This window comes from Melospiza melodia, chromosome 3 (assembly GCF_035770615.1).
Source record: "Melospiza melodia melodia isolate bMelMel2 chromosome 3, bMelMel2.pri, whole genome shotgun sequence".
NCBI classification, from domain to species: Eukaryota; Metazoa; Chordata; class Aves; order Passeriformes; family Passerellidae; genus Melospiza; species Melospiza melodia.
This window is the reverse complement of record NC_086196.1, coordinates 118510413-118537994: the sequence shown is the minus strand read 5'-3', so window position 1 is coordinate 118537994 and position 27582 is coordinate 118510413. Positions and strand designations below refer to the sequence as shown.

General features: G+C 37.9%; 1 protein-coding gene across 3 annotated transcripts in view; it reads right to left on the bottom strand.

Annotated features, from left to right (window-relative positions):
• The window catches only part of PHIP (pleckstrin homology domain interacting protein), a 108369-nt gene that overhangs the window by 70402 nt on the left and 10385 nt on the right, over positions 1 to 27582 (bottom strand). For all 3 annotated transcript variants that reach the window (XM_063152879.1, XM_063152881.1, XM_063152880.1), the window contains exons 5-13: positions 27140 to 27290; positions 26928 to 27026; positions 16334 to 16494; positions 11078 to 11299; positions 10402 to 10502; positions 2773 to 2843; positions 1901 to 2001; positions 1744 to 1784; positions 543 to 641 (exon numbers count right to left, since the gene is read on the bottom strand). In XM_063152879.1, coding sequence (XP_063008949.1) covers positions 543 to 641; positions 1744 to 1784; positions 1901 to 2001; positions 2773 to 2843; positions 10402 to 10502; positions 11078 to 11299; positions 16334 to 16494; positions 26928 to 27026; positions 27140 to 27290 — 1046 coding nt within the window. The remainder of the gene's footprint in view (positions 1 to 542; positions 642 to 1743; positions 1785 to 1900; positions 2002 to 2772; positions 2844 to 10401; positions 10503 to 11077; positions 11300 to 16333; positions 16495 to 26927; positions 27027 to 27139; positions 27291 to 27582) is intronic.

Below are 27582 nucleotides of genomic sequence, written 5' to 3'. Positions count from 1 at the left end.
GAAGTTTCCCATACCTACAAACTCTTGTAAACACAGATTGCTTTAACAAACACAAAACCTTTACAATGCCAGCAATTTCTTTGCTCTGGCATATTGTATGAAAAGGACCCAATACTGCTTTTCTGGGCATGCATGTTCCATAATATCTGTAAATAATGCTAAAATGCAAGCAGTCTCAAGAAGAGACCTGCCCTGGTTTTCTTGCTCCAGAAATAACTGTCTATGTGAAAAAAACATATAAATCTGACCTTCAATGGGTTTTGATTATCTTTTATTGTTTTAATCTAATCAAAATACTAGTGGCACTATTATCAGACAAGCTAATTTCCACAGCTGAATATGCAGTCAAATATTTATTTTAGCTGGATTTCAAGAGCTAGATAAGCATACTGTGCATTTAAGCAATAATAATTTAAGCCGTCTCTTTTTCTTTTCTTTTCTTTTCTCTCACTGTCTTTTAAAATTTTTTTTTACTAAGTCAGCAAATTATATCAAAGGCCCTCAAGAATCTATGTGATAGCAGAACATTTTACATCACTTACCCTGCTGGGCGAGTAGCCATATCTAACAAAATGCTTTTCCATTCCCTTCGCTTAAATTGCCAGATTCGTGCTGTTCCATCACGGCTTCCACTCACAAATCTAACAAAAGGGGGAAAAAGTTACTCAGAGATCAAAGGCAGATCTGGACAGAAAAGACACCTGAAAATTGAAGTCCCAGACATTAGAATTCAAAACCAGAAGGTACAATTAAGAAGTCCAAACAGTGTCAGAATGCTGTACAAATGGTTTGAGGTAAAAAAAACTTCCCATACCAGCAAAAAAATTGAAGGCCTCTAAAAGGTCAAATCTGTTTCCCTATCCTGAGCCCCTTCCAAACTAACTGTTCCATGACTTTTGGTGCACCTTGCTGAGTTATGACACTGCACTGGCAGAGGGACAGCACAACCCAATGAACTTTCCAAGGGACAGACCCTGTAACACCAGGTCAAGAGAAGAACCCTGCCAGTAAAAGTGCAGACATGATTTAAAACAAAACCTATTCCCAGTAAGTTCGCACTGTATACAGAGTAAGTATTATGATATTTATATGAAGAAGTGTTTCCCAGGCTGAGTTTCTCTCCCATCCTTTTCATCACTCTTTTAGAGTTTCAGGGGTAGGAGGAGGAGAAAGAGGTGGGTGAAGCTTAGTTTACAACTATTTGTGTCATGATAAAAGTGTACATTAGAACATCAAATACATAAAGTGTCAGACGGTTCATAATAAACCAAACCATTTTCTTGAGCATCCTTCATATCCAACATTCAGAACTTAAAGTGAAACATTAAAAAAAGCATTAGGCTAGCTAAACAACACATTGTTAGATCTAATTTGATAATTTCTCTGTATGCAGCAGTCACTTAACTGCAAAAAGGTTTACACATTAAAATATATCTAAAAGTACGTGTATATGATATGTGAATATATATATACACATACACACACACACATATTTCTCAGGAAGAAGTTCCAAGTATTTTTATACCCATAATTTTAGCAAATTGAAAATACTTCAATCATTACAATGAAAAAAACTGTGAAACTAAGGAGTACCATTAAAAAGAAACAGTGAGACTCCAACAGTTAGACAATTTTACTGGATGAAACTCAAAATAAAGCCCTTTTTCTAAATAACACTCCCTGGAAATTGGTATTTAAAAATGTCTACAAGGTCAAAAAGCTAGCTCTGAATAGTGTGCTTACCTGCTACTACTATTAGAAAACTGAATGCTGTCAACTTTGTCCTATATAAAAAAAGAGCAGAAAAAGAAAAAAGAAATCAAATTTCTCCAAGTTATCCCCTTATATCCAAATTATTACTTTAATCAAGTACATATGTAATTTTAAAAAATGTATTTACAGTATGAAACTCCAACTCTGATATCTTCTCTGGCTGACCTGATCCAAAGAAATAAACCCTAATGATGTGATCTGTACTCCCAGTGGCCAAAAACATTCCACCTGAGAAAAACAAACAGATAAGTCTTAAAAAAAGGCAATCTACTGTTATTACAATATTATCAAAGGGATGTAACATCAAATATTTCAAGTTATTCTCTGAAATTTATAGCTTTATCTCATTTCAACTATGTCTGTAACTGACCTTTAAGTCAAAACAAGATTTAGAAACTCCAAAGTTTAACTGGAGCTGAATTACCTCACATTTGCTGTCAGTAAATATGCATCAGCAGATGCATCCAAAAGATTAGCTAACCAGAATAATTTGCTTGCAGCTAAGCCTTAGAAGCCTCCCTCTTAAAAAAAATCAAACGGAACTAGAGCTCCAGTACATTTTGATATTTTATCCAATTATTTATGTAGCATTCTTCAGTTACCAGCTCTAGAATCAATGAAACCCAGACTGTGAGAACTCTGTAATCAGTCCCTTCTTGTACAAATCCCCACATATTACACCTCAGATAAAGATGACTCTCCTAATTATTCTGCAAAAAAGGTATATATCTTTCCTGTTCTGAAAAGACTTGCAATCACAAGAGACTTACTTACAACATTTCATGTTTAACTGTTTCTAGGAATTTCTGTAGCAGCAAGTATTAATGCATAAATTCTGAATTTCTATTCTAAATATTTGGGGTCTTTTAACAGCCACTTAATCTCAAATCCATCTCATTAAAATGAAATATGCTACAGTAACTGTACTGTACTTGATTTTACACTTCAAATGACTTCCTACACAGATACAAGGAGAGGAGGAAAAAAGAAGTTGTTTACCAGCACTAAAAGAAGAACAGATCATTTGGACTCCAGGCCGAGGACGTTCTGTAAACTTCGTTGGCCTTGGACTACAAATAAAAAAACCAAAAAAAACCCAGTTAAATAATTTCCTAATAAAGTTTCAAGAAACGAGTCAGTATCTTAGAAATAAAGGACAGAAGGATAAAATTAAATATGAAGGAACAGATGGCTGCCCATTTATAAACAATTTTGTGTGACTATGCTTCATGATCTGATCTTTAGGAAACTAAGACATACAGATGGACTAAGTAATCCACGCATCAACAAGAGTTGTAACGTAACTTAAATCCCATTTCCTTCTGATATTGCTACACAAAACACTTTCCTGAAGTTATCAGCAAGGCAGAACTGAGCCAGTTTCCCATGATGTTCAGTTTTAAACCGCTGGGTGTCCTGGTTTTCTCCTGTGGCATATGCTTGCTTTGACAAGAGAGAAACAGAGCTGGGTGTTCTATACAGACAAGGATATCAAAGAAATTTAAATAAATTTGGAGTTTTTAATGGTATTAGAATATAAGAGTTTATTCAAATGACATATATCCTTGTAGGTTAGTTTCAAACAGTACCCAAAATGTCAGGACAAAGACTGAAGTTTGTAAGAAATTTTACTTTATGGCCCCCACTTTTCTCTAGGCATTTCAGAATCTGATGTGCAAGCAAAACTAAAGCTTCAGTGAACCTAGCACTGTAAGGATGTATAAAGCCAAAACAAATAAGATCAAGTTCTTCAATCATTATTTCAATTCTGTTCATGCATTACAGCAACCTCAAACCAGTAGGTGGTCTTGCACAGTATGCCATCTGCAATCTTCCCTCAAAGAATTAACTTACGAGAGAACAGCAGCACTACACCCACGAGTGTCATCACTAAAGATTTGCTCTAACATGAAAGAATGCATATTCAGAACTTATCCAAAATGTTCTCTTTTAAAAGCAAAATGGCCTGTATAATTCATTTCACCTGAAGGCAGATGCATAAAAGATCTTTCTCCACTAATCAGTTATTGCTATCTCAAAAAAAGTAATAAGCATTAAATCTTGGTGATGTTTATGCATAACACAAAGTAATAAACATCAGCAGTACCTGCTAAGGACTCTTTCTCCAAATTATCCATTCAATATAGGCTGTTTCTGTGACCTTTCCTGCAGGAGTTTTAAGGTAACTTCATGCAGATTTGTGACAAGAAAACTTCACAAGATACACTAAACAAAACAAAGATCTTTCCTACAAAACAGTTGAAATGTTCCTTAACTGATATACTAACAAGAACTATCAAACAATTCAATATGCAGTTTACATAACTTGGAACAAATGTAAATAAATAGGCTGTTCTTTTCTTCCACTGTTGTTTGTGAACTCTGCCTTTGGCATTAGGACAGCTACAAAATAGAGAAAGTATGCACTTATATCCTAGTTCAGAAAATCAATTTAAATTCTCAAACTTGCATCTCTCCAATGTGTGCTATTTTAGGCATTAGGAGACAAGAGATTACAGCACTCTTCTATAATACAGCAGATTGCAAAATTAGTTGGGCAATCAGTATTTTTGTGAAGCGTGGAAAGGTGACAAAAGCTGGTTCTCTCCAGGACCATTAAAGTGTTTCACTTTAAATATATTTTCAATGTATTTATTAAGTGTTTTATTGTCTTATTAATCTAACATGCAGACTAGCCAAACTCTGGTCATGTAGTAGTTAAAGCAAGACTTCTTCACAGATGTGAAGATGTGTGATATAATCTCTCTAACTTAAGTCTTCATTCACAAGTTAATGAAAAAGGTTCAGCATATCTGAATTGTGATATATTACCAGCCCCTTTAACATCAAGTGCCTTCTGCATAATAAAGTGTTGTGGTTTGAGAGGAAATAAGTTTTCTGGGTATACTGTGGTCAAGCCAATAGGTATTCAGATTTGCATATCGGCACCTGGTGTGGCCACTGGGGACACAGATACACCTCTGAGAACACAGGGGTTAAAAGCAGAGCACTCCCAGGGGAAGCTCTCTTGGGTTCCAGTGGGGAAAGAGTTCGGATCCCACCCCCGGCCCAGCTGCTGGCTGAGCAGGGGAGGGGAGGCCATGCGGCCGGCTGAGCTAGGCCAGGGCCTTGGACAGAGATGGGAGGTGAAGAGGCCCTGAGGATGGAAGGGTGGGAGAAGCACCAGGAGGGATGGGGCAGCTCCTCCCAGGTGAGAGAGAGAGAGAGAACAGCCTGTGCCTGTTCTACCTTGAAACTCGATAACATGTGCCGGCTGTGCTGCTGAGAAGCAGAAGGGGTGGGGGGGATGCAGTGAGAAGGTGCCCGGCCTCTGTGGGAGATCTGGGCAGGCAGAGCCCGAGCTTTAAACCCTTTTTTGGACAATGAAAATTTGCAGAACATTAACTTTTCCTAGAAGAGAGACAGAGATGAAATGGAAGAAGGAAATGTGCAAGTGTGAAGGTCTGGGCAAGTGAAGTGAAAGATGTCAGAAGAGTAGAGAAGTGTCTTAGGTGGGAAGAGATGATGGAGTGGCTTTGCTGGACTTTTCTTGTTATAGCCATGGACAGAACCATGTTTCCTGTGACACAGAGACTGCATCCAGGGAGAGGCAATGGCTCAGAGCCTCTCTGAGCCAGTATTCAGTGTTCAGTGTTGAGAACCCATGGGCCCAGGAGGTGAAATTTGGGGGAGACAGGTGTCCTGAAGGTGAGACTGTGCTTTTCTTGGAATGAGACAAAGCATCCTTAAAAGGACAACCCTAGAAGCAGCTCTGGTCCATGGGCAGTGGTGAGAGCACTGGGCATGGAAGGAAGAGGTCACGATGGCAGATGTTCTCCAGGCAGTGCCACGTGTGACAGGAAACATATGAGGTTTCAATGGTATTTCCTGGGGAAGCCTATGGCACAAGAAGGACTCCTCTCCTCTTGATGAACTGAGAATCGATTATCTAAAGGGTGGTGATGGACTGAGAGTTGGTGATCTGAGGGATGGATATATTGGAAATTTGGTGGGGGGAGGAGGAATGTTTTTGGAAGGTTTTCATTTTTCTGTGTGTTCCTTTTTACATATAGTTGTGGTGCAGTTAATAAAGTTTTCTTTTCTTTATTTCTAAGTGGGAGCCTGCTTTGCTTATTCCTGGTCACATCTCACAGCAGACACCAGGGAGGGTGTATTTTCATGGGGGCACTGGCATTGCGCCAGCATCAAACCATGACATAAAGCAAATGGGAAACATCACATCACACTGATGACAATTGAGAAATCAGTGTCCTGTCCAAAACAGGAATGTCACAATCAGCATGTGTTTTTCCTGAGATTTTTTTTCCATCTTTTTAAAATTATGGGAAAATAAATAGATAAGAAGAAAAGCAGTACACCAAGCTCCTCTATTCAAATCTGTGAGACAGTTCTGCTGCCTTGCTCATATGGTCTGTCAGTAACAGGCTAACACTGCAAACTTGTGATGCAAACAGGTGGCACAAGAAAAATGAAACTCAGTGTCTTCCTCTGAAAGGATATATAGGGAAATATTTCACAGTGCAACTAATTTAACTGTGATGCACTGACCAGTTGTAATAATAATTCTTCCTTAAACCTGAATGAAGCACATGACTATTTAGTTTCTGATGAGGCAGACTTTCTCACTCCTCCCTACTGCAAACTGATGCAGGATTCAACTCCTGTGTTTACTACCACCACCCAGAATAGTAAAAGAAGACTAAACCCAGGGTAAGATTTGATTGCCTAAATTTTCAATTGTTTTACCATCTTGTTGGGGCTACATTCTGTGAATTCCTTGCCTGCAGCAACAACCAGTCTTCCTCTGTTTGGAAACTGAATTATTCTACCTGGAATGTTACTGCTTTTAGACAGACATGATAGCTTCCTGGTCATAAATCTCTTCAAGGAAAGAAGAAGAGCACACAGGTGCCCCTGTAACACTAAAGAGCATGCATCCACACTAATCACAGAATCGTGTGAACAACGTTGCTCACTTTCCTTTGAACAACCTGAGAGTTTTGTGGTCAGCTGCACCAATGTCTCTCTCATCCTGTGACACTAAATCTATTGTAATATGTCCTTTTGCAGTTCATCAAAACAAAGCTGTCACTAGCATCTCCAGACTGAGCTATATGTCTGACCCAAACACAGAACATGCCTCAATTAACAAGGCTATCAAAAAATGGGAGACCAACTAATTTCAGACATACTATTAATTAAATAATATAAACTGTAGCAGAGTTGTTGTCAAAGCTGAGTTACAAGATTTTTGCAATCTGAGAATGAAACAAAATAAACATTTGCAAAGATAAGGAAAAACCACAGAAAGTACACAGTGTAGTTAAAAATAAAACTGATTATTTTTGAGAGCACACTGAACACAATACAAACTCTGCCTCTCCCCTATTCCATGAAAAAGTTCAGCAAAGTACTAATGGCACTGCCAATCATCTTGAAATGACAATCAATCAACCACATGATCATCATGAGGCTGCCCCTCACCAAGGGCACCAGGTGATTCGAGTAGTGTTGAGTACAAAAAGCAGGGATGGGATATATTGATTTTTTTTTTCTTTAAAGTAGCTAAAATTTCAAGACTTTACCACCCATCCCCATTTGAAGCATGGGATAATTTAGTGACACATTTTCATCACTGATAGAAATTGCATCCTTGTGGAGCAGGCTGCAGTCAAGCTCAGGAGGAACATGAATTCAAGTTCTGACTTAAACATGTTACAGCATCTTTCCCCTGATCTACTCAGAACTCTAAGTCCTGTTTGAAAACTCCAATTTCTCCTTTTGGGGGTGGGAGTTGTACTAGAACAAGACACAGGGCAGCAAGCTCAGAGGCTGAACAACCATGGTAAGATCTTATTGTCCCTGCCAGCTTTCCTCCTCTTCAGAAATATTGAACAGAAGAAAGCCTGTATTTTTTACTAGATAGATAAATGGAAGGATAAACCTCCCATCTTACCGGTGATACTCTCTTCCAGATGGCCTACACATCGTATTTTTTTAATGTAACTTCAAAAATGACATTATGGCAAAAATGCCTTATGACAAAAATTAACAGGCATCTTTCTTTCTCTTGATGCTCTTATATTGCTGGTACTTGTTTTCCCCCAGCACATAACTGAATGGATGTAGAGGGAACCTGCCACACTTCTGCAGCTCTGGGAGGAGAACCACATCCAAGTGTGTACGAAGTGCAATCACCTCATTGAAAACTGCTCTGACAATATACACCCATTGCTGAGCTGCACTGGCCATGCAATGCAGCCTTCTTGTGGAAAATTACACTGGATTGCAAGTTTCCCAGTTAAATTTATTTTGGTTTACTGGAATAATCATGATAAGCACATGAGTTTACAGGAAGGTTTACAGCTTAGTACATAAAGTAAAACTTCCCCGAACCAACAATTTGGTAAACTAGTACACAGTTCAATTCAAGAAATTAAGACTCATCTGTGTGTCCAACTGTTTTTGGTATTACAAATGGCACACAATTATACTCCAGGCCTAAAAGACATACTTGTTTCTAAATAAGACATTTTTATCAAGTTTTAGTTTGGATTAAAAAGCATCAATTACTTCAAATACATTACAGCTCTCTTAAACAAAGACCTAAAAGAAGAAAAAGCACACAGTGATGTCTTTTAATATCTTTATATAATGCATAATACCCTGCGGCAAGGAGTTTTGTAACTCAGTTGCATGTTTTGTAAAGAACCATCTCTTTCCACTTTGAAAATTGATACTTTCATTTGATACCTTCTAGAATCATAAGGGCCCACAAGCAATTCCTCATTATATTCCCTCTTCAACACACTCACAACTGTACATTACTCATCTTCATCTATTCCTTTTTTTCCAGACTGAAGAAATACAGGTTAATGACTTCCTCTTCTTCTCAAACCCAACATAAAAAGTATTCCAAAACAGAAGGTAAGAGCAGTAGAAAAATTCCAGTCTCAAAATTTAATCTGCACTCTGTTGTTAAGCAACACGAGTCACTGGCATGACTTAGGTTACCAAACCACTTCCTTGCTGTGCTGCACAAGACATCTCAACTGATCTGTTTTCTCTATGCCCCTGTCTAATCACATCTATTGAAATGACTTCTACATGAAAGCATACCTCAAATATCTTCTCTTCTTTTAATATTTGCTGAGCACATCACAAACAATTTTTATTCTACAAATATACATCACCATGGGAGAATCCCCTACCATAATAGGTACCAATTTTCTCCCTCTCTAAGTTTTGTCTCAAGACAAATCTCATCCAACTCCATGATTCATTCAAACTTTCATGATTTCTAAATAATCATCTCGCAGCTTATATATTATAATCTACCTAACTCTCAAGGATTCACTATTTTCTAATGACAGAATTAGTTTCAAAAATCAATTCCATAGACTAAACCTTTACTTAGGAAAAGAAGAAAAGAAAGAAAAGAGAAAGATAAAAGAAAAAAACACGTGGGTTCAAAAGGTTTACCAGTCAGAGAGACTAAAATTTCATCTTGTCAACAAGAGCTCAAACTTAGGAAGCCTTAAGAAAAATAATGTGGTGGCAACTCCTTTCCTTCACACAAAAATAAGCATGTAAGCTATCTCCTCCTGTGCTCAGTAAAAAGGGGAGTCTTAATTTGATTACAGCTTGCACTAGGCAACAGAGGAGTAAGAACGTGAGACACAGCTTCATTTACAGTTCCAAAAGAGAGACAAAACATCCAGGGAACATCAAAAGAGTTAAGGCCCTAACAACTAGAAAAGTACCAATGCAAGTGTGCCTGCATGCTCTGCACAACCTCAGCACACTGGAAGAAAAAGATTCTAGCAGCAATTACCAAAACTACAAGGAAATTGAACTTACCTGTGAGGAGCATATATCCATAAGAACATATCCCATCATCAGAACTAAACCACTGATGATTACTAAAACAACTATTTCCAATTTTAAGCTATAGGTTTTAGTGATAAAGGAAAACAAAAAGCAAAGAACATTTGAAAGCTGCTGAGCAAGTTGATTTTAAAAAACTGTGTATAAAAGTCCTGAAAACATTTTTAGTAACTTTGAAGGCAGAAACTTCAGGCACAACTTCAGCCATCAATAATGGCTGTCCATGAAATCTGCCTTCTGCCATGTTACAGCCAAGAGCAACTATGAAAAGGTAACATAGGTAAGGAAACAACAAACATTAAAAATATTCTATCCTGATTTATACTAAGACATTACTGTCTTCTTTAAAAGTGGATTTTGCAATATATATCGCAATAATTTTATTAACATAATTTTAATTTCATTTGAAATTGTGATGACATCAGAATAATGGAGTGCCAACTTTGACATTATATTAAAGAAAAAACCCCAACAGTGGACTCATTTTTGAAATTAACAGATATACATTATCACTCCACATAATGTTGCATTAACAAATTAGTTTTTAAGAGATAAGCAAGCAAGCTATAGCTACATCAGAAATAGATCATACCCAACAATCATATACTGAAGTAGTCAATGACAAAATGACAAGCTTGGTTTAGTCACATTTTTTTCTATATTTGTACATCATTCTTAATCACATAAACAGAAGTAGCAATAAATAAAATAGCAACTAACTTTATTTTAAGGGTGCCAGCATCCCACAGCCAAAAGCATATAGTTCCATCTGCCCCGGTTGAAGATAAGTATCTCTTTGAGCCACTGCATAGTGGAGAGAACTGGGAAAAGGAGGAAGAAAAAAGAAAAGTTTTCCTGTTAATCTGTTCCAGATGTGCTAAGGAATTCCCCAATTCATCTCAACAGGGAAAAAAAAAAAAAAAAGTCAAGCATCAAACCATACTTAAGGGAAACTGATTGGAACGAACACCAAAATAACAAAATGTTGCTCTGTCACCCCCTCCAAAACTCCAGAACAACCCTTCTGGGTTACTTGCCAAAGCCCTCCAGGTACCTCCTCCCTCCCCACCAACCAAGTTGCACAATAGCATGTAAGTCATGCAAACAAAACCACAGTACTCCCAGTGACTGCAGTTTTACTCAATGCACTTGTGCTCAGAATCACAGCCCTCAAAGAAATGGTACTTCAAAACAGAACTGCCCACACATGTCATGCAATTTTTTTGATCAAGGATTATGTCTGGGATTCTTCAAAGGTCAGGCATTTTGACAATAAATGTGTTTTTTCACAATGCATACCATGAAAATTCCTTCCCACTTCAAGCTTACTTGCCAGGCATGCTTTTCTATTATGCTGAACATTCTCATGACTGATTTTGGCAAAGTGAAAACCTACCTGCAATGATGTTATAGATGCACTGTGGCCCTGCAGGACTGCTAAGGGTGCGCAAGTTCGAAGGCACCAAACCCGGATCATTTTATCACAGCTTCCAGCAGCTATCATGGTGTTTTCATAGTTTACTGCCATATCAGATATTTCAGCTGCATGCCCTCTCAGGGTAGCCAACAACCTTCCATCATCAGTTGCCCAGATTTTTACAAGGCAATCATCTGACCCCTAGAAGTAAGGTAGAAATAATTTCAAGCACACCATTGGCGGTTTTGATGCTAGAGTTAGCACAGTGAAGTGAAAAACAGAACTAGTGACATGTAGATACTCCCACCCATGCTTTTAACATTTTCCACACTGCATTCAAAACACAAGTTTACATTGATTCTCAACAGTATATACAAATCATGATGCATTTATAATACAGATCACAAATCCTACAGCATGCTGGTTTATGCTTCAGTAAGTCACTTTTTCCAAAAACCCAGCACAAATGAAGAAGTTGTTGCAAGACATTAAAATAAAGATTTACATTAAAAGTGAAAGTTAATTATAAACGGTTATAGTCTATCATTTATACCCACATATGTTCCTTATCTTCCTAGTCTCATCATTATCATACTTATCACAACAAGTTAGGTAAAGAGCATTTATGAACAGCTATTCTATTATTAGGACAAAGTATTATAAACCTGCTTAAATAGTCACATTCACATAAACATCAAAATGATCATTCTTTCTCAACAAATTCAAGAGGTTTCATCTACATATTCATACTTAACTAAAGTTTTGCTGGTCTTCCTACACAATTCTAACAGCTACTGGCCTGTATACAACAAATTCCCAGCCCTAACAAAAAATTCAGATCTCATTCCTTCATTTTTTATTGCATTTCTGTGCCTTCCTGAAAGTCTGAGCATCTGCACACCATGGCTCAATACCATGACATTTGAACACTGCACACACACTGACAGACAAGGTTTATTGTAAACATTTAATTCAATTACTTAGGTATAGAAGCAATACAAATTTGGGTTATAATATCCAGAGCATTGATCTGCTACTGGACACACACAGGTGCTACACGTTACAATGTGACACCACCCTTATAAAATGTCACCAGTTTTTCCTGTTCCATCTACTTACTTCTGTAAGTGCCTCTGCACATCTGCCTTTGTAATCTAGCAACTGCACTTTAAAGACAGCAGAAGGCATGGAAATACTATCATCTACCTTTTATAAAATACCACCAGGTCTCCTAGGCAAAGGAAATAGTTACAGAAGCTTGTTCATAATTATATTTTTTGCCTCTTGGGTGAGAAGAGAAATGATACAGCCTATACTATTTCTACCTATGCATAAAACTTCCATGCTGAGATTCTGTGGAACACATTTGCCTCTTTTAACTGCTAGACTGCCACAGTGCCAGACCAGGGAATACAACCAGAGTCTGAGTTACAGCAATGAGCAGGACAGAATCACAAAATTGCTGAGGTGAGAAGATACTTTGGTCTAGTCCAAACTCCCTGCTCAAATAAGGTCAGCTAGAACATGATGCTGTATCTACCACCCAGGTTTTTTTATCTTCTGGGCATCTACTGAAGGCACCCTCTTGTTCTGTCACCCAGGCTCTTAAATGAAGGATGAGAGAGTACTGGTCCCAGTACCAAAGCCTGTGGTACACCACTAGTGACTGGCCTCCAGCTGGACCTTGTGCTGCTAATCACAGCCCTTCAAACCTGCCCCAACCCGCCAGTCTCACAGTCCACACATCTAACCTGTACATCATCAGTTTGTCAGTAAAGATGTTACAACTGTCTGAAAGATAGTATCTGCTCGTGTGGTTCTGTTACCATGATATGAGACTGGAGTATGAAGAAGCTTGCATATTCTTATCAAAATGCAGTCACCACCAAAAAACCCAAGAAGCTGAGACAGAAGGATATGTGTGCTTGCTGGTGTGTAAAACTGCAAATAAGAGCCTCACTGCTCTAGAGAGACCTGAAAGTAGGGGGAGGGAATGGCAGACCCAACACTAGAAAAGGCAGAAATCAGTTACAGACAAAGATGTAAAATGGTCAGCAAGGAAAAAAAATAATAATTGTGGCACCTAATACCACCTGGAGGGTCCCCAGAGGTCTTTTTAGTAGCAGCAAACCAAGGCAAGAACATCAGCATAAAATGGGCCTGCTCCCTGCCAGCTGGCTATAGTGTCACTATAGAGGCACATGTTGTACATCTCCACTGCAGAGAAAAAATACTGTCAGCCAAGCCTCAGCAATGAAAATGAGGCAAAAATAAGGCAGGGGGAAAGAAAACAAAAGAGAAAAAAACTAAGGTAAAATTATAAATTCTGTAGCCCCTTGGCAAGACATCAATATTAGACTTCAGACAAATTGATGTGTTACTATCTGATCTGAATGGGACAATCCAAACTCTTAAAGTACTGTTGTAATTCTACTAGCAAGGGTATTTGGCTTACACCACAGCTCATGTTTCCAAGGTTATATCCACAACTGCTACAAATTATATACCTATTAAAAAGCATCTGTCAAAAGTGAATCCTAAAACAACTTCAGCACCAAGAGAGAATCGATGACTGCATAACCAAGGTATGGAGTAAAATTGGTTCATTTTCCTACCATTACACACACTTGTGGGATGAAGTGAAACTGCCAAGCAACACACAAATTAATCTTGGGTTGGAAATCCTACAGACTATTACACAATGCTGTTTATTATTCCCTAGAAAGAACAATCTCAGCAGAGACAGGAAAATAAAGGTGAGGAGAAAAGGAGGTATTTGCAGTCAGAAATTTAAGTAGTGCAGGAACTAGAGAAGACAATATTTTTGTGCATGGGTTCTGCAAGTCATGCTTTTCAGTAGAACCAGAACACAAAGTTTCTACAAGCTGCAGGGGAGCAGCTACCTCACCACAGTCTTCCCCACAGGTTGCAAGGGAGTATCTATCCCAGCACCTGAAACTCCTCCTCTTCCTTCTTTCATTCATGATAAGGTCCTGCAGGACTGTTTCTCTCACTTATTTGACTCCTCTCTCCCAACTGCAGCCACCCTGGGATTTTTCTTCTCCTTCTTAAATACATTATCCCAGTGGCACTACCACCATCACTGATGTGCTGAGCCTTGGCCAGCAGTGGGTGTCTCTTGGAGCCAGCTGGCATTGGCTCTGCCAGACATGGAAGAAGCTTCTGGCAACTTCTCACAGAAGCCCCCCAGCACCACAACCTTGCTACATGAACACAATAAAGACCAACTAAGCTGGTAACTGTCGCATTTCCACTGTCTTTAGGCAAAATAGAAGTAACATCTTTCTATCAAGGACAACATCCCCCAGATGACTATGACTCAAAAAAGTGCTGAGAACACCTTTTTTTCCTTTTAACTTGAAATAGAACATGAACAAAGCTTGAATTTAGAGCCTTTCAATCATTCAGATGTCAGGTGGAACAGGAAACAATTATGATGCAGTTTCCAGAATCAATTACAAATATAAAACAACGTGACTAACTAACATCACACTGAAGACTGCAAAGTAAAAATGTAAGGCAAGAACAATTCCCCACTGATGCACACAAATTTACATACCACACCAGAGACTTCAGTAGTTGCAGTGGTCTAGATTGAAAAGAACTGGCACCATTTCTTCATACAGATGCAATTACAACACAACAGTTCATGACTGTTTATCCACTGACTATATGAGGCCAGCTAGAGTAACTTGGGTTTTAATGAAATGTGGATTATAACCATTTGCCAACAACCCCTTAAACATCCACCCGAAGAAGACTGGATTTACCTCAAAGTGCAGAGATAAGTTGCTCAGTCCTAGGCCCTCCAAAATGAAAATTCAGCAACCACAATTAATATCTATGGCCACTTTATTTAACACCTGAAGTAATCATGATCTAAACTGGGAACTTTCTTTCAAGCAACTAGACCAGGACACCAGTCAGCAAAGGAATGCCAGCAAAACTCTGGGGTTGCAGAAACATATCACCCATCTCCATCTCCCATTTTATTCCAGGTTGTTCTACTTCTCTCTTAGATTTCATGAGAGAATTTTCTTGACAGTAACAGCAGTTTTTTTCTTTCATGCATTCTGCCATGTCATATACAAAATAAACCCACAACACAGAGCCTATTTCCTGGCAAGTAAATCATGTATAAACCACAGGACATGAGATTTTAATGCCTGTGATTCAGCTTGGTGAGAAAAACAAAATAAATATGAAAATTAATCTCTTCTATGCCTGAAGTAACAAGTGAACTAATAAATAAGCCTGTTCAGAACACTGCAAGGTGTCCCATTCCTTCAACCACACATTTCCCCATGAGACACAGCAAGATACATGTGGGCAAAAGGGAGAATCATATTTACAACTGCCTTGAAAGAATTTTAGAATTTAGGACTGCAAGGCAAAATAGGAAACCTGAACTATACTTCTATCAGCATTGTTCAAGCTATCTGACATGAGGTTAGAAGGACACAATCAAGCTCCTGAATCCACACAGGTATCAATTACATCCAGTGTTTGTAGGAACCCAATAAATGCAGCCAAAGCATCCTGGACTGGCATGAAGTGTGTTTATGAAAGCTTTGTCTCTACTGAAACTGACTACTCACCAAGAAATCTAAATATTACACTGACATCTATGTGGTTCTATAAATCCCATTCCTTTGAAAACCTGCAATTTCAGTACTGATTTCAGACATCTGTCTAGAATTTATGACGTAACAACACAAAAAAAGGCAAATATTTAAAAATACTAAAAACACTAGTATTGAAAAAAGTTCCTAGGATTTCATAAAGACAATTTGTTGTGAACCAACATTTGTTACAACACAGCATGTGATTATTCTCTCTCTGACTTCCTAATCTAATTCTGTGGTGGCAGTTCCTTGTTTGCTTATGTTTTTGCTAAACAAAGCCAGAAGAAAGAACCCAAACAGAGTAAATCCTTTCCATTGAAAATGAACATTTTTCTCAATGAACTACACACATCAGCAACCACCATCACATCTCTAGTGTTCAGATACATATGCCAAAACTATTTTAGAGTGTAAACCAGCATGGCTATTAAAAAGCAAATATGAGAGGAACAGTAGTAAAGGACTTATTCTGCTTTTCATTCATCATCATTGTATCTATCCTATATTCAGGTTTTGGAAACAACTAGGTGACATATTATGTGTACTTAAAAATGAAAAGAATCTACAAAAAGAAAGATTTTGTACTCACAGTAAATATTCGCCTGCCAGTCCGATCAAAAGTTACACAGTATACAGAAGATAAGTGTCCCAAAATTCGTTTGTGCATCTTCATATGTTGATAGACTGCAGTTGGAACAAGGCGTTCAAGTCTGTATTTTCCATTTAGTTTTCTTGAAAACAGGGTATCCACTACCAAATGGGTAAAGGAAAAAGAAGAGACACATTTACATTGCATTCATAAACTAAAATACTTGACAAGGATGGAAAATTTATTTTAACACTGGACCACCTGTGCATATGAACAGCTTAGTATAGCAATTCTCATTTTGCCCCAGTTAGAGAAAAATACAAAAGTAGCCTATGATTCAGACAGGGAAAAAGTACTGAATTGCAAGGCATAGTACAAATATTCAATATAACTTTGAACTTGAAGTGGAAGCCCAAATTCAGGAGTACTGAGGCAGCTTCCATGAAGGAGTAACGTACTTCAAATATAAAAAGTGTAAAAGCTTCCCCATAGTTATTAACTGAAGGTCAGCACACATTCAAATCTTCTCCAAGGCAACCTGCTTCTTGAGGTCTGCTCAAACATTTACCAATCACTTGTAAGACCGTTCATTTTTTAAGAATCCTGCTTCCCACTACAGCTAAACATATACGCACACAAAACCACCAAACAAAAATTTACAAATGAATTTACCAAAACCTACAGAAATTTCTGAGTTTGACTAACAAAACTTTGTATCAAAGAACTTGGTGATATTTTTCACGTTTAAAAGCTAACAAGTTCCAAGAGCAAGAACTCAGTTTAACAAAATGGAAATCTTTCATCAAGAATGTCAGAGAAGAAAATTAAGCTCACTGAAATTAATTTTAAACTGCTATTCATGCAGTAATAAAGCAACAAAGTATAATATTTCTCTGCATGGATACATAAACATTAGTCACACTCCATATCCCTATCGGACCAAAGAATGGCAATGGTGATACATTTTATAATCTACAGAACTGTGACAAGGCACATAATATAACATTCACACACTGAATGGTGTCGGATGATTTAAAGAAATTTGGAAAGGACCACAGTCAGTCATCCAGTCTAACTTCCCTGCTCAAGCAGTGCCATCCCAGAGCACATGGCACAGGACTGCACCTAGACAGTTCTGACACGTCTCCAGTGAGGGAGGCTCAACAACCTCTCTGTGTTGTTGAGCAACCTGTATGGGTGCATAGTCACCCATACAAGGAAGAAGTTCTTCCTCAGATTCAGGCCTAAGCTTCTGTGCATCAGTTTCTGCCTGATCCCTCTTGTCCTATTGCTCAGCACCACTGAGAAGAGCCTGGCTTCTTTCTCTTGGCACCCTTCCTTCTGATACCAGCAGACATTGATATGGTCACCTCTCAGTTATTGCTTCTCAAGGATGAGGCCCAGCTCTCTCAGCCTGTCATATTTATCTCAGAGAGAGACACTCCAGTCCCTTAATCATCCTCATAGCCCTCCACTGGACCCACTCCAAGACCTCCATATCTCTCTTGTGCTGACAATCCCAGAACAGGACAGAGCACTCCAGACTGACCTCATCAGGGCTGAGTAGATCACTTCCCTTGACCTGCTGGAAATGGTCTTCCTAAGGCATCCCCGGACACCACTGGCCTTTTTGGCCACAAGGGCACTGCTGGCTCATGGACAACTTGCTCCCTAGTATCAACTGCAAGAGAGCTATAAACCCCTCACACTGCTCGGGTTTGGCCCAGACCAACAGAACAGTGGTTCATGAGCCAGCACAGGTCAAACTATGTCAGATATGCCAATTTTTACAGTGGAATTGTAGCAACTCTGTAAGAACCACAAGCTTCTTGTGTTATAGCCAAGTGCCAAGTCCATTGGCCTCTGGCCCTAATTCAAGGAATTCTTCCTAGTTCAAGAAGCTCTGTGAAGAAATGGAATTATTAGCTGTAGAGTAAAGCACTTTTAGTCAAGAAGCATTTGCTGTCTTAAGGCTCTACTGTTTTTTCACCCTTCCCTCATACCAGAAAAAGATGCAGTTGCATTTGCTTTATGACAAACTTTTCCCTTGCCAGCAATCTACTGCAGAACAGCAGGAAACCAAGATTAGTTTAGGCACAAGATAAATCTAGTTTTGGTACCTGACAAATCATCATGTGTTTAGAAAAAAATCCTCAACAAAAGAATTAAACACACAAAAAAAGAAACCAAACAAGTACACACACACAAAGAGAATAAAGGTCATGGTCCCAACAAAGTGAGTTTACACAATAATCCCAAACCACACAGAAATTTTGTCTACTTTTAATATAAGATGGATATGGTTGATGGATATCCCAATGCCTTCAAATGAAACAATAGCTCACAAAGACTGAAAAAAGCTTAGCTAAAAGTTTAATTTGTAGAGATATGTCAATGAAACAAGACTGCAGGGAGACTTTAGAATAAAACAACAAATGGCTTTACATAAGAATGCAATTTTTAATATACACCTGAATTTATAAAAAACTTCTGAAATACTTGAGATCAACTTCAAGCTTGAGAGAGTTTATGGGAGTGAGTTGTTTAGTTTTGGGGGGTTTTTGGCAACACTGGAGAAGATAATTTTAGCAGAACACAAGCCAGTATTTCTAAGAATGGTCTCACTGATGCCAATCACCAATGGGCAACTTGCTACTAGTTCACATATCCCTGGGAAACTCAACAGGTGAAATAGCCCTTGTTCAGTAACAATCAACCTACCAGGGGATATAAAAGGGAATACTGTGACACTAGAAACAATACTGGAATCCATCTTACTCTTTAGCCTTGATCAAAATTTAAAACGTGTAAAAAACTGGTTAAAAATAAAACTAAGTGAATTAAAGAACAATCTGACATGAAAAAAAAAAAAAACTCCACAGTATTATGAACTTACATTCTCTGGGAAGAATTTTTTTACCAAGTTCATGCAATTAGCAGAGGGGAGGGGAAGAATCAATCTCCCACAGGTTTAAGCACTATCCATAAACACCTAACTTTTAAGACTTCCTAAACTGGGGGGTATCTTCTGGTTATTTAAAATGGAATTCTTACATCCACCACTGTTTTTTAATATCCCTTTCATTTAACTACCCTTATATTTACTCTTATCAACTTTGCCAAGTGCCAAGAATCTATCCTGATTTCTCTAACCAATTCCCAATTTTATTGCAAACACCTGCAAATTACGCTAGCACATTAACCTTTTTTCCCCTTCCAGAGTACAGGTAAAAATCAAAAATACCTGTGGGAAAAATTCCTGCATCCAAACAACAAACTTGATTTTTCTTGTCCAAGCCAAGATGAAAAAGGCTACCCACTGTCATAATAATGGCTTTGTACAAATTATAGGCCCTTGGTTTTATAATAATTGTTACCTCAACACTTGTCAAGTCTCTACGCTATTTAGCTAGATTTTAACTGCATTTGAAAACAATGAATTCAGAAAACTCTGCAACAGCAAGTCTAATCTCTCTTGTTTTAGCCATATTAGCACTCTTCTGTCTTTGCTTGGCCTCACACAGATGAGTCAGTATGAAAAAGCTGTAATCACAGAAAGAATGACAAGGTATAAGTAGTTAAATGGTTGCAGTGGGAGCCACAAACTACATAAGGGAGGGAAGGAAGATTATACTTTATCCCAGGATGCATTAGAGAATGCTGGTTGGACCTTACAATGAGTCAACCAACTAAAAGGGAAGAGTTGTAAAGAAGAAAACAAGAGAATAGAGATTGCATGCTCCTTGCTGGAAGGGAACTGTGAAATGGACACGGAAATTAATACTACCTTAGGTTTACATTCCCATCTTCTACTTACACATAAGGTTCTGTTTTTAAAATAAATAAATAAAATAGAAAATAGATTAAAAAACAGATTTTACTAAGTGGTTGTTACAAAACACAGTATGATAAACAACCACTTACTCCTAAATGATATTCTGGTTTCAAAATTAGAATTCTTCATATTTAATAATCAGTGAAAGCCAGTGTCTGAGAAAGCTGTGAATTTGTTGACATTGTGAAACTTATTCACAAATTTTATTATTTTAATTTGCTAACAATTCCTTACTAACTGGTTCCAAACAAAATTAAGTGGCTTCTAGCTTTTAGTAACTCATGTTTTAGTAACTTATGGGCTTATGTTTCTATACTATGACCAGCCTCCAAGACTGATACAGTCTAGTACCACCCAACCATTGGCCGAGGTGGGAAGGAACCCAATGTATTCCAAGCCCCCTGCTCAAGCAGGGTCAGCTAGAGCAGGTTGCTCAGTGCTGCATCCAGTCCAGTTTTGAATCTCCAAGGATGGAGACTTCACAACCTCTCTGAGCAACCTGTGCCAGAGATCTTATCACCCCCCAAAGCTGTTCTCTTATGTTTAAATTGAAGTTCCTCTATTTCAGTTTTGGTTCATGATCTGTCATGTCAGGATGCACTGATGAGAAGAGTCTGGCTCCATCTTCATTGCATGCTCCAATTCAAGTATTTGTAACCAATGATACTACCACCACCATCCTGCCCATGCCACACTTTCTCTACTCAAGGCTAAACAAGTCCAGGTCTCTTGGCTCCTCTTTGTACAACAGACACCTCAATTTCTTCATCACCTTTCTGGTCCTTTGAGAGACCAGTTAACAGACTGTCCATGTAGGTCTTTTCCTGAGGAGCTGGATCCAGCACTCCAGGTGTGATCTCATTTGCACTGAGTAGAGGGGAAAGAACACCCACAAACTAATGGCAATGCACTGCCTCCAGCAACCCAGGATTTGTGTGCAAGGTCACATTGTGTCTGACACATTCAGCACCAGGACAGCCAAGTCGTTTTTTCCTCAGCTGCATTCCAGCAGTCAACCCCCAGTATATCCACTGGTACATGAAATCATTCCTCCCCAGGGGCAGGACCTCTGCTCTTCTCTTCTGAAAATTCATTCGATTTTTGTTGACCCATTTCTCCACTCTGTCAAAGTCCTCCTCAATCATTCACTACTCCTGCTTGACAAACTTTTTCCATCATCCAAGTTATGTTCCATCATCCAAGCTATTAATGAAGATGTTGAATAATACTGGTTCTTGCATCAACCTCTGGGGTGCACCGTTAGGGACTGGCTCTTGTGCCAGACACTGGAATTCACTCTGCTGATCACAGCCCTTTGACCCCAGCAGTTCTGTCACATCTTTTCAGTTTGTCATTGGGAATGTTATAGAAGTCTGTTCAGAAAGCCTTGCTGAACTCATGATAAATAGCATTCACTACTGTCCCCTAATCTCCAAGCCCCTCATCTCCTTTAATAGGTTATTGGGCTAGTCAGGCATAATTTCTCCTTCTTAGATCAATACCAACAACTTTTAACCATGTACCTGTCCTTTCCTACCTTGACCTCCAGAAATATTTGCTTCATCACTTGCCCAGGGACTGAGATGAGGAGGACGCAACTTTCATTCTATAAAGTCTCCTTCTCATCCTACTTCAGGTCCCTGTCCCATTCAGCAGCAGGACTACTGCTCCTCCTACTGCTGACAGACCTGAAAAGCTTCATGTGTTGATTCATATCCCTCACCACCTTTATTGCCAGAAGAACTCCAACTTCCGTTACAGCAAAATCACAGAATGGTTGAAGTCAGAAGGGACCTATAAAAATCATCCAGTCTAACCCTACTTTGAAAGAAGGGCCAAATATTGCTCAGAATCTTGAATCTCTAGAGTTAAAAAACCAAGCAGGGTAGAGAAAAAAACCTGCCCTTCTTGATCTAAAGGCTCTAAATGTAGAAGTTTAAATTCCTTTTTTCATAAGGGCCACTCAGGAACCTAAAATGCAACTTTGTTTTTAAAATATTGCTTCTGCTGTCAAAATTCACTGCTGCCAACAACCTTAATCTCAAAACCACACATCTCAAAGTGTCAAAAACACCTTATTTGTTTGGTTTCCTGTGGAACAATGTAAAAATCAAACAAAGCTGATGGAAGTGGGGGGAGTTTTCAGTGGAACTTATAAGAGTATAGATTTTCTCCCACTCAAAAGGTATGCAACAGGCACCAAATTAATGCCTTCAAAGTTTCAGAATTTCTCTAACTCATTCACACCCCAAACAGAACAGGCAGCTCAAAGAAAAACAGAAATCTGTTAAAAGGATGATAAATTTGGGGGTCTGAAAGATATGGCAGTATTAGCCCTCTTTTTTTTCACTTTGCTTCCTTTCTACTTTCTAATTTTACCAAAATGATCAATTCTACCTCCTTATTTACGTGGCCTTATCATTGAATATGGAATATGCCTTAAAGATGGGGGACAGTAATCTGCCTCATCCACTATCCAGTGACAAATCAAATTTAATTTTGTACCATATATAGGTTACATTTTTTAAATGCCTACACAAGCTTTCATTTTCTTCCTGTCTGGAGTTGTATTTAACTAATGGAAGTTCTGTTCTGAAAACCAGAATCCAACTTCATTCCCTATCCAGTCACACAAAAATAGAACCAGATTCAGAAGAATCCTGGAAGGATACCCAAAGGATATAATTCACTTACAACTCTTACCCTTATTGAATCAAGTTTCATTAACTTAAGAGGCTAGACAGGCCTCTAATGAATACCACAGAATTCAGAGCTGTAAAAAATAGTAGTAGAGACTGCTAGACAACTCCTTCCACTCTCCAAGCTGAATGTATCAAGCATTCTGTTTGGTGCCATTGAAGGCTTTTTTTCTCCCCTCTTCAAAGACATCCAAGCTTGAACTGAGTTCTAACTTCCTACCATTCCTCTGTTCAGCTTTCAAACTCTATATGGTATTCCAAGTCTCTTGACTTAGACATGACTGTCAACCAAGTAAAAGGATTAAGCTTGCTATGTTATCAAGCCAAAACTTGTCTCTGGTCAAATCATGAAGGTAAAAGAATATCAACTTCTAACTGGAGTATTTCTGAAAACACAAAAATTCTATATACACCTCAAACTTCCCATACAATATTCATTTGCTTGATGAAAGCAACTGCCAACTCTTCCTAATTCAGAGGGGAAAAAGGTGAGATATTTCAAGAGACAGAAAACAAAAATAAATGAAAGCTACACCATCTTCCAAAGTTCCCTGACTTCAGTAATACCTCAGTTGCTTTCACTATATAGTTCCATTGGTACTTTACCCAGAGTTCCATGACTTCTACCGCTTATTTATTCTTGCACACTAACAAGTCATTTACTTTAGTATAATTCACTCTAGACATGACTAAATGTGTATAACAAGATGTTAGTTTTACACACATCTTTTAATAGAAATGCAGTCTTTGCCTTTATTTTCTTCCTATGGTTAACAGGATAATAGAGTTGCACAAAGTACTGGGCAGCTAGTTTTTAGGCCTAAAGTATTTAATGCATTTCTAAAAAAAGACATTTACACTGCTTTCAGAACCTGGCATTCTCTTTACAGCCAAAACAGCAGTACCAGTTAATAAGCATACTGAAAAAAGTGTAAAATTTCTCAGAACTTTTCTTGAGACAGATTACTCTGCAAAACTGTGAAATACTGATTTTGGAAGACAGATATTTTTTGCAGGTCAGGAAAAAAAAACATCTTCTTTGTCTGGGACAAACAGCAAGTCTCATTCAGATCCTCACACCCAAGTGGTCACTTTCCCAAGAGCTCTGAGCTCAAAGCTCTCGAAGGTTTATGCTTAGCTTTGTTCCTTTTTCAGCAGTTCCCAAAAATTACTGAAAAAGAGCTCTCTTTCTCTTTCTTCATCCACAAAAATGAGACCTTTAGCAAAACAAATTAGTATAGGATTTAGCTGCTTTTGCTCTTTATTGAGCACTTCACCAACTTTTTTATAGGATATACACAAGCAAGCCCAACCAGACAAAGACTATTCCATATTCAAGTTTTACTTTTCATCATGTTCTACAGATACTGTACAGTTTCCAGGGGAAATAAGTACTTGTACCGATCTATTTTAATTGGTATAAGCCAGCTACCTACAAGGCAGGTGGCACAATATACACAAAAATAATTCTAAATAATACCCCATCAGCATCATACCTGCATTGATTCATCAGGCTAGGAAATAAATTAACAACTTTGCACATTCACTGAAATGTAAGTTAAGTTGTCCTGGACAATACAGAAGAATTTCAGTGTCTTTATTCCTGTTCCTTAAACATTAGTAGGTTATCTACCTGAAATACATACAGCCTGAATAATAAAAGGTTCTAACTTTTTATATATATAAAATGTAGTCTTCTCAGGGGAAAACTGGAAGTTATTTAAGGAAACAGAAAAGAAAATCTAATTCAATTTATAAAAGAAGTGTTATTCAGGTTCCTTATTTTATTGAGAGATCAGAGTAGACAGAATAAGATACATAAAAAGTAAATGCTTTAGCATACAGCTCTGAACCAAATATCCCAAAAATTCAAATACACTTCACAGTTGAAAACATTCAGTTATCAGCACTTATATGAATGTTTGGAAAAGGAAATTACTGGTCATGGAAAAAGTGGTATTTGAAATAACTGTAATTTTGCAAACATTCAGTGCTCTGCAAAAGGCTCAATAAAAATAACATTTATTTAGAAAGCCTGACTTGTTCTTCTCTAAAAAGAGTCTGAAAGTTATTTTTCTTAACATTTTCTTTCACTACCACAGCAGCTCTACAGCTTTCTTTGAACTTCAGCTACCATGGATCTCATACACTGATCTTTTTCCCTTTAAAAAGTATACACCAGCTACCATACACTGTAAGCCACAGTACAACATAAAACAGTCCTCAATCATTCTGATTCCTCCAACATGTTTCAACATTTCTTCACAAGAAAAGCCAAGCAACCACTAAAGAAATCTTAGCTATTAAAAAGCTCAGTCCTACAGTCACCTTGCAAAAATAGCCCAAGATTTTCCAAGACTATTATCATCAAGCCATTGCACAACCACTCAAGAAGGGAAGGATTTTCTAACCAACAACAAGCATTTTCTCCTACACACCTAGAGCACAATACAGAAAATATCCTCTAAGTGAATACAAAACTAGTGGCTCTAAACAAAACCACATTGAATGATGCAGGTGCTACATTAGGGTTGATCAATTGTGCTGATCAATACACATACCAGCTAAGGAGTTCTTAAAGCTCAGCTCTAAACAGCAAGCAAAAACCACTTTCTCAGCCTACAGTCCAAGCATCTACAGAAATATGGAAAGCGTGTAACTTGTGCCTTAAAATGGAAATGCTACTAGGACACTAAACACTCTGCCATCTAGCAAGTCAAAACTGGCTGTGCTGAACCTGAGAGTTTAGTTATAGCATGGTTCTGGTCCAGCTGTTGTGAGATAACTATAATTCTCTGGATTAAGTGTAATGGTGTATATTTGATATTTGATTTTTAATTCCTTCAACTGAAGAAAAAATACAAATAGCCCAAATTAACCTCTCTTGATTTTTACATTTTATACATGTTATGTGTATCTATTTAAATTCATTAAAAACTTAGAGGCTACCAAAAGCCTCCAGAAGGAGTTTAGAGATTGAAGAATTGCCATGGCAAGTTACCACATTAAAAAAGTCTGTTCTTAATAGTGTCTGCCTACATATTTATATCATTATACTATATATAGTATGTAAATCATTTTTTCACATACTTTGTTATATATTCATTTCCCAATACATCTGCAAATCTTCTCTTTTTTTTTGCCAAGACAGAAACCTTTGTCTTTGCAGCAGCAGCTGCACCTGATCCAGAGCCAATCAACTGGATATTCTCTGCCCACTCTCATCCAACACTGCACATCTATCTGCAGCTACCATTTTATTAAAAAAACCTAGTCCTTTTCTGGTGTAATCCACACAGACAATTTGGTCTTAATCATTTCCCCTTCAGTGGACATCAATAGAGAAAGATTAAAAGATGCCAGTGATTCTGCTCATTTTTCTATACATGAAAAAAAGAGAAAGGGTGCTCCTTAAAGAATCTTCTAAAATATCACATCTTGATCCTTCTAGCAACTAAACAAGTGTGTATCTTTGTTCTTAAAACATGAAAGCTAACAAACATTTCAGTGACTATGTGAGAGCTTAAAAATAAAAACTAGAATACCTCTGACCTCCAGCTTTCAATTTTTCAACAGTACATACAGCACATGCATCCTTCATGATATAGCACAGCAGAGAAAGCTAAAGGACAGCTACAAAATTAGTGAATGGACCAGACAGCAAAAAGAATAACTTCTACAAGACTCAATTCTTTCCCAAGGTAACCATTACCAGACTTACTTTCCTACCAATAGGTGTAGGCCTTGCTGCCCTATAATACTATAATTATTTATCTACTGGCAGCCTTATTATATCTTTAAGAAAGAGTTTTGTTTGTATGCAGTCATAGTTTAAATACATTTCATTCAATTTCATACTTCAAAGACAAAATTAGCTTCAGAAGAAATTTTACAATAAGTATAGAAACACAGCATCTTAACAGAAACACTAGAAGTAAGCTATGTGACAGTAACAAGGGTAAATATAAACAGAACTACTATTTATCTCTCACCATCATAATAATCAATCACCCTGAGAGTTAGGTATTGAAATGGCAGTGCCAGAATAAAATTGACTTACCTATACTAGGTGGACTGCCATAATTTACAGGGGACTCTGGAGGCCTTCCACAATGTAGTGCAGCAAGAGCAGATCCCTTCCATACAACATGTTTGCAACCTGTTTGTTAAAAATCACACCAAAAAATGAAGGCAAGTGAGCTTTTTCATGCAAAACCACAGGAAAGGTATGAAATATCAGGAAGTCTCAAAATGCTCATGCAATTTTCATACTTTTGTTTGTACGAAGCAAAGACTGTCTGCCAGCCCCCAGTAATGTCTGCACTCCAGGGACACTTTGTGGAATTTCTTGCTCTAGAAGTGGCCCAAGTCGATGGCATATTTGAAGCAAGTGATCAGGTGCCAAGTGTCTGTAGTATTTCACCTATTACATCAAAGAGCAAAGAGAACATTTGAGAAAGAATGCAAAACTTTTGATGCCTTACTGGTTTAATCTTCCCCCCCCCCAGATTGTTACACAAGTTTGTAACAAAATTATAGGACATAAAAGCATAAAAAGGAATAATGACCTTTAAGTACAATAATTCATTCCAGCTGGTCCTAATTAATTCTTCTATTCAGTACATGCCATTTTATACAGAGAACTGTTGGTATTTACTACTTTCTGACTTCAAGCCACAATTGGTCACACTAATAAGCTCCCTTATAACCACAGT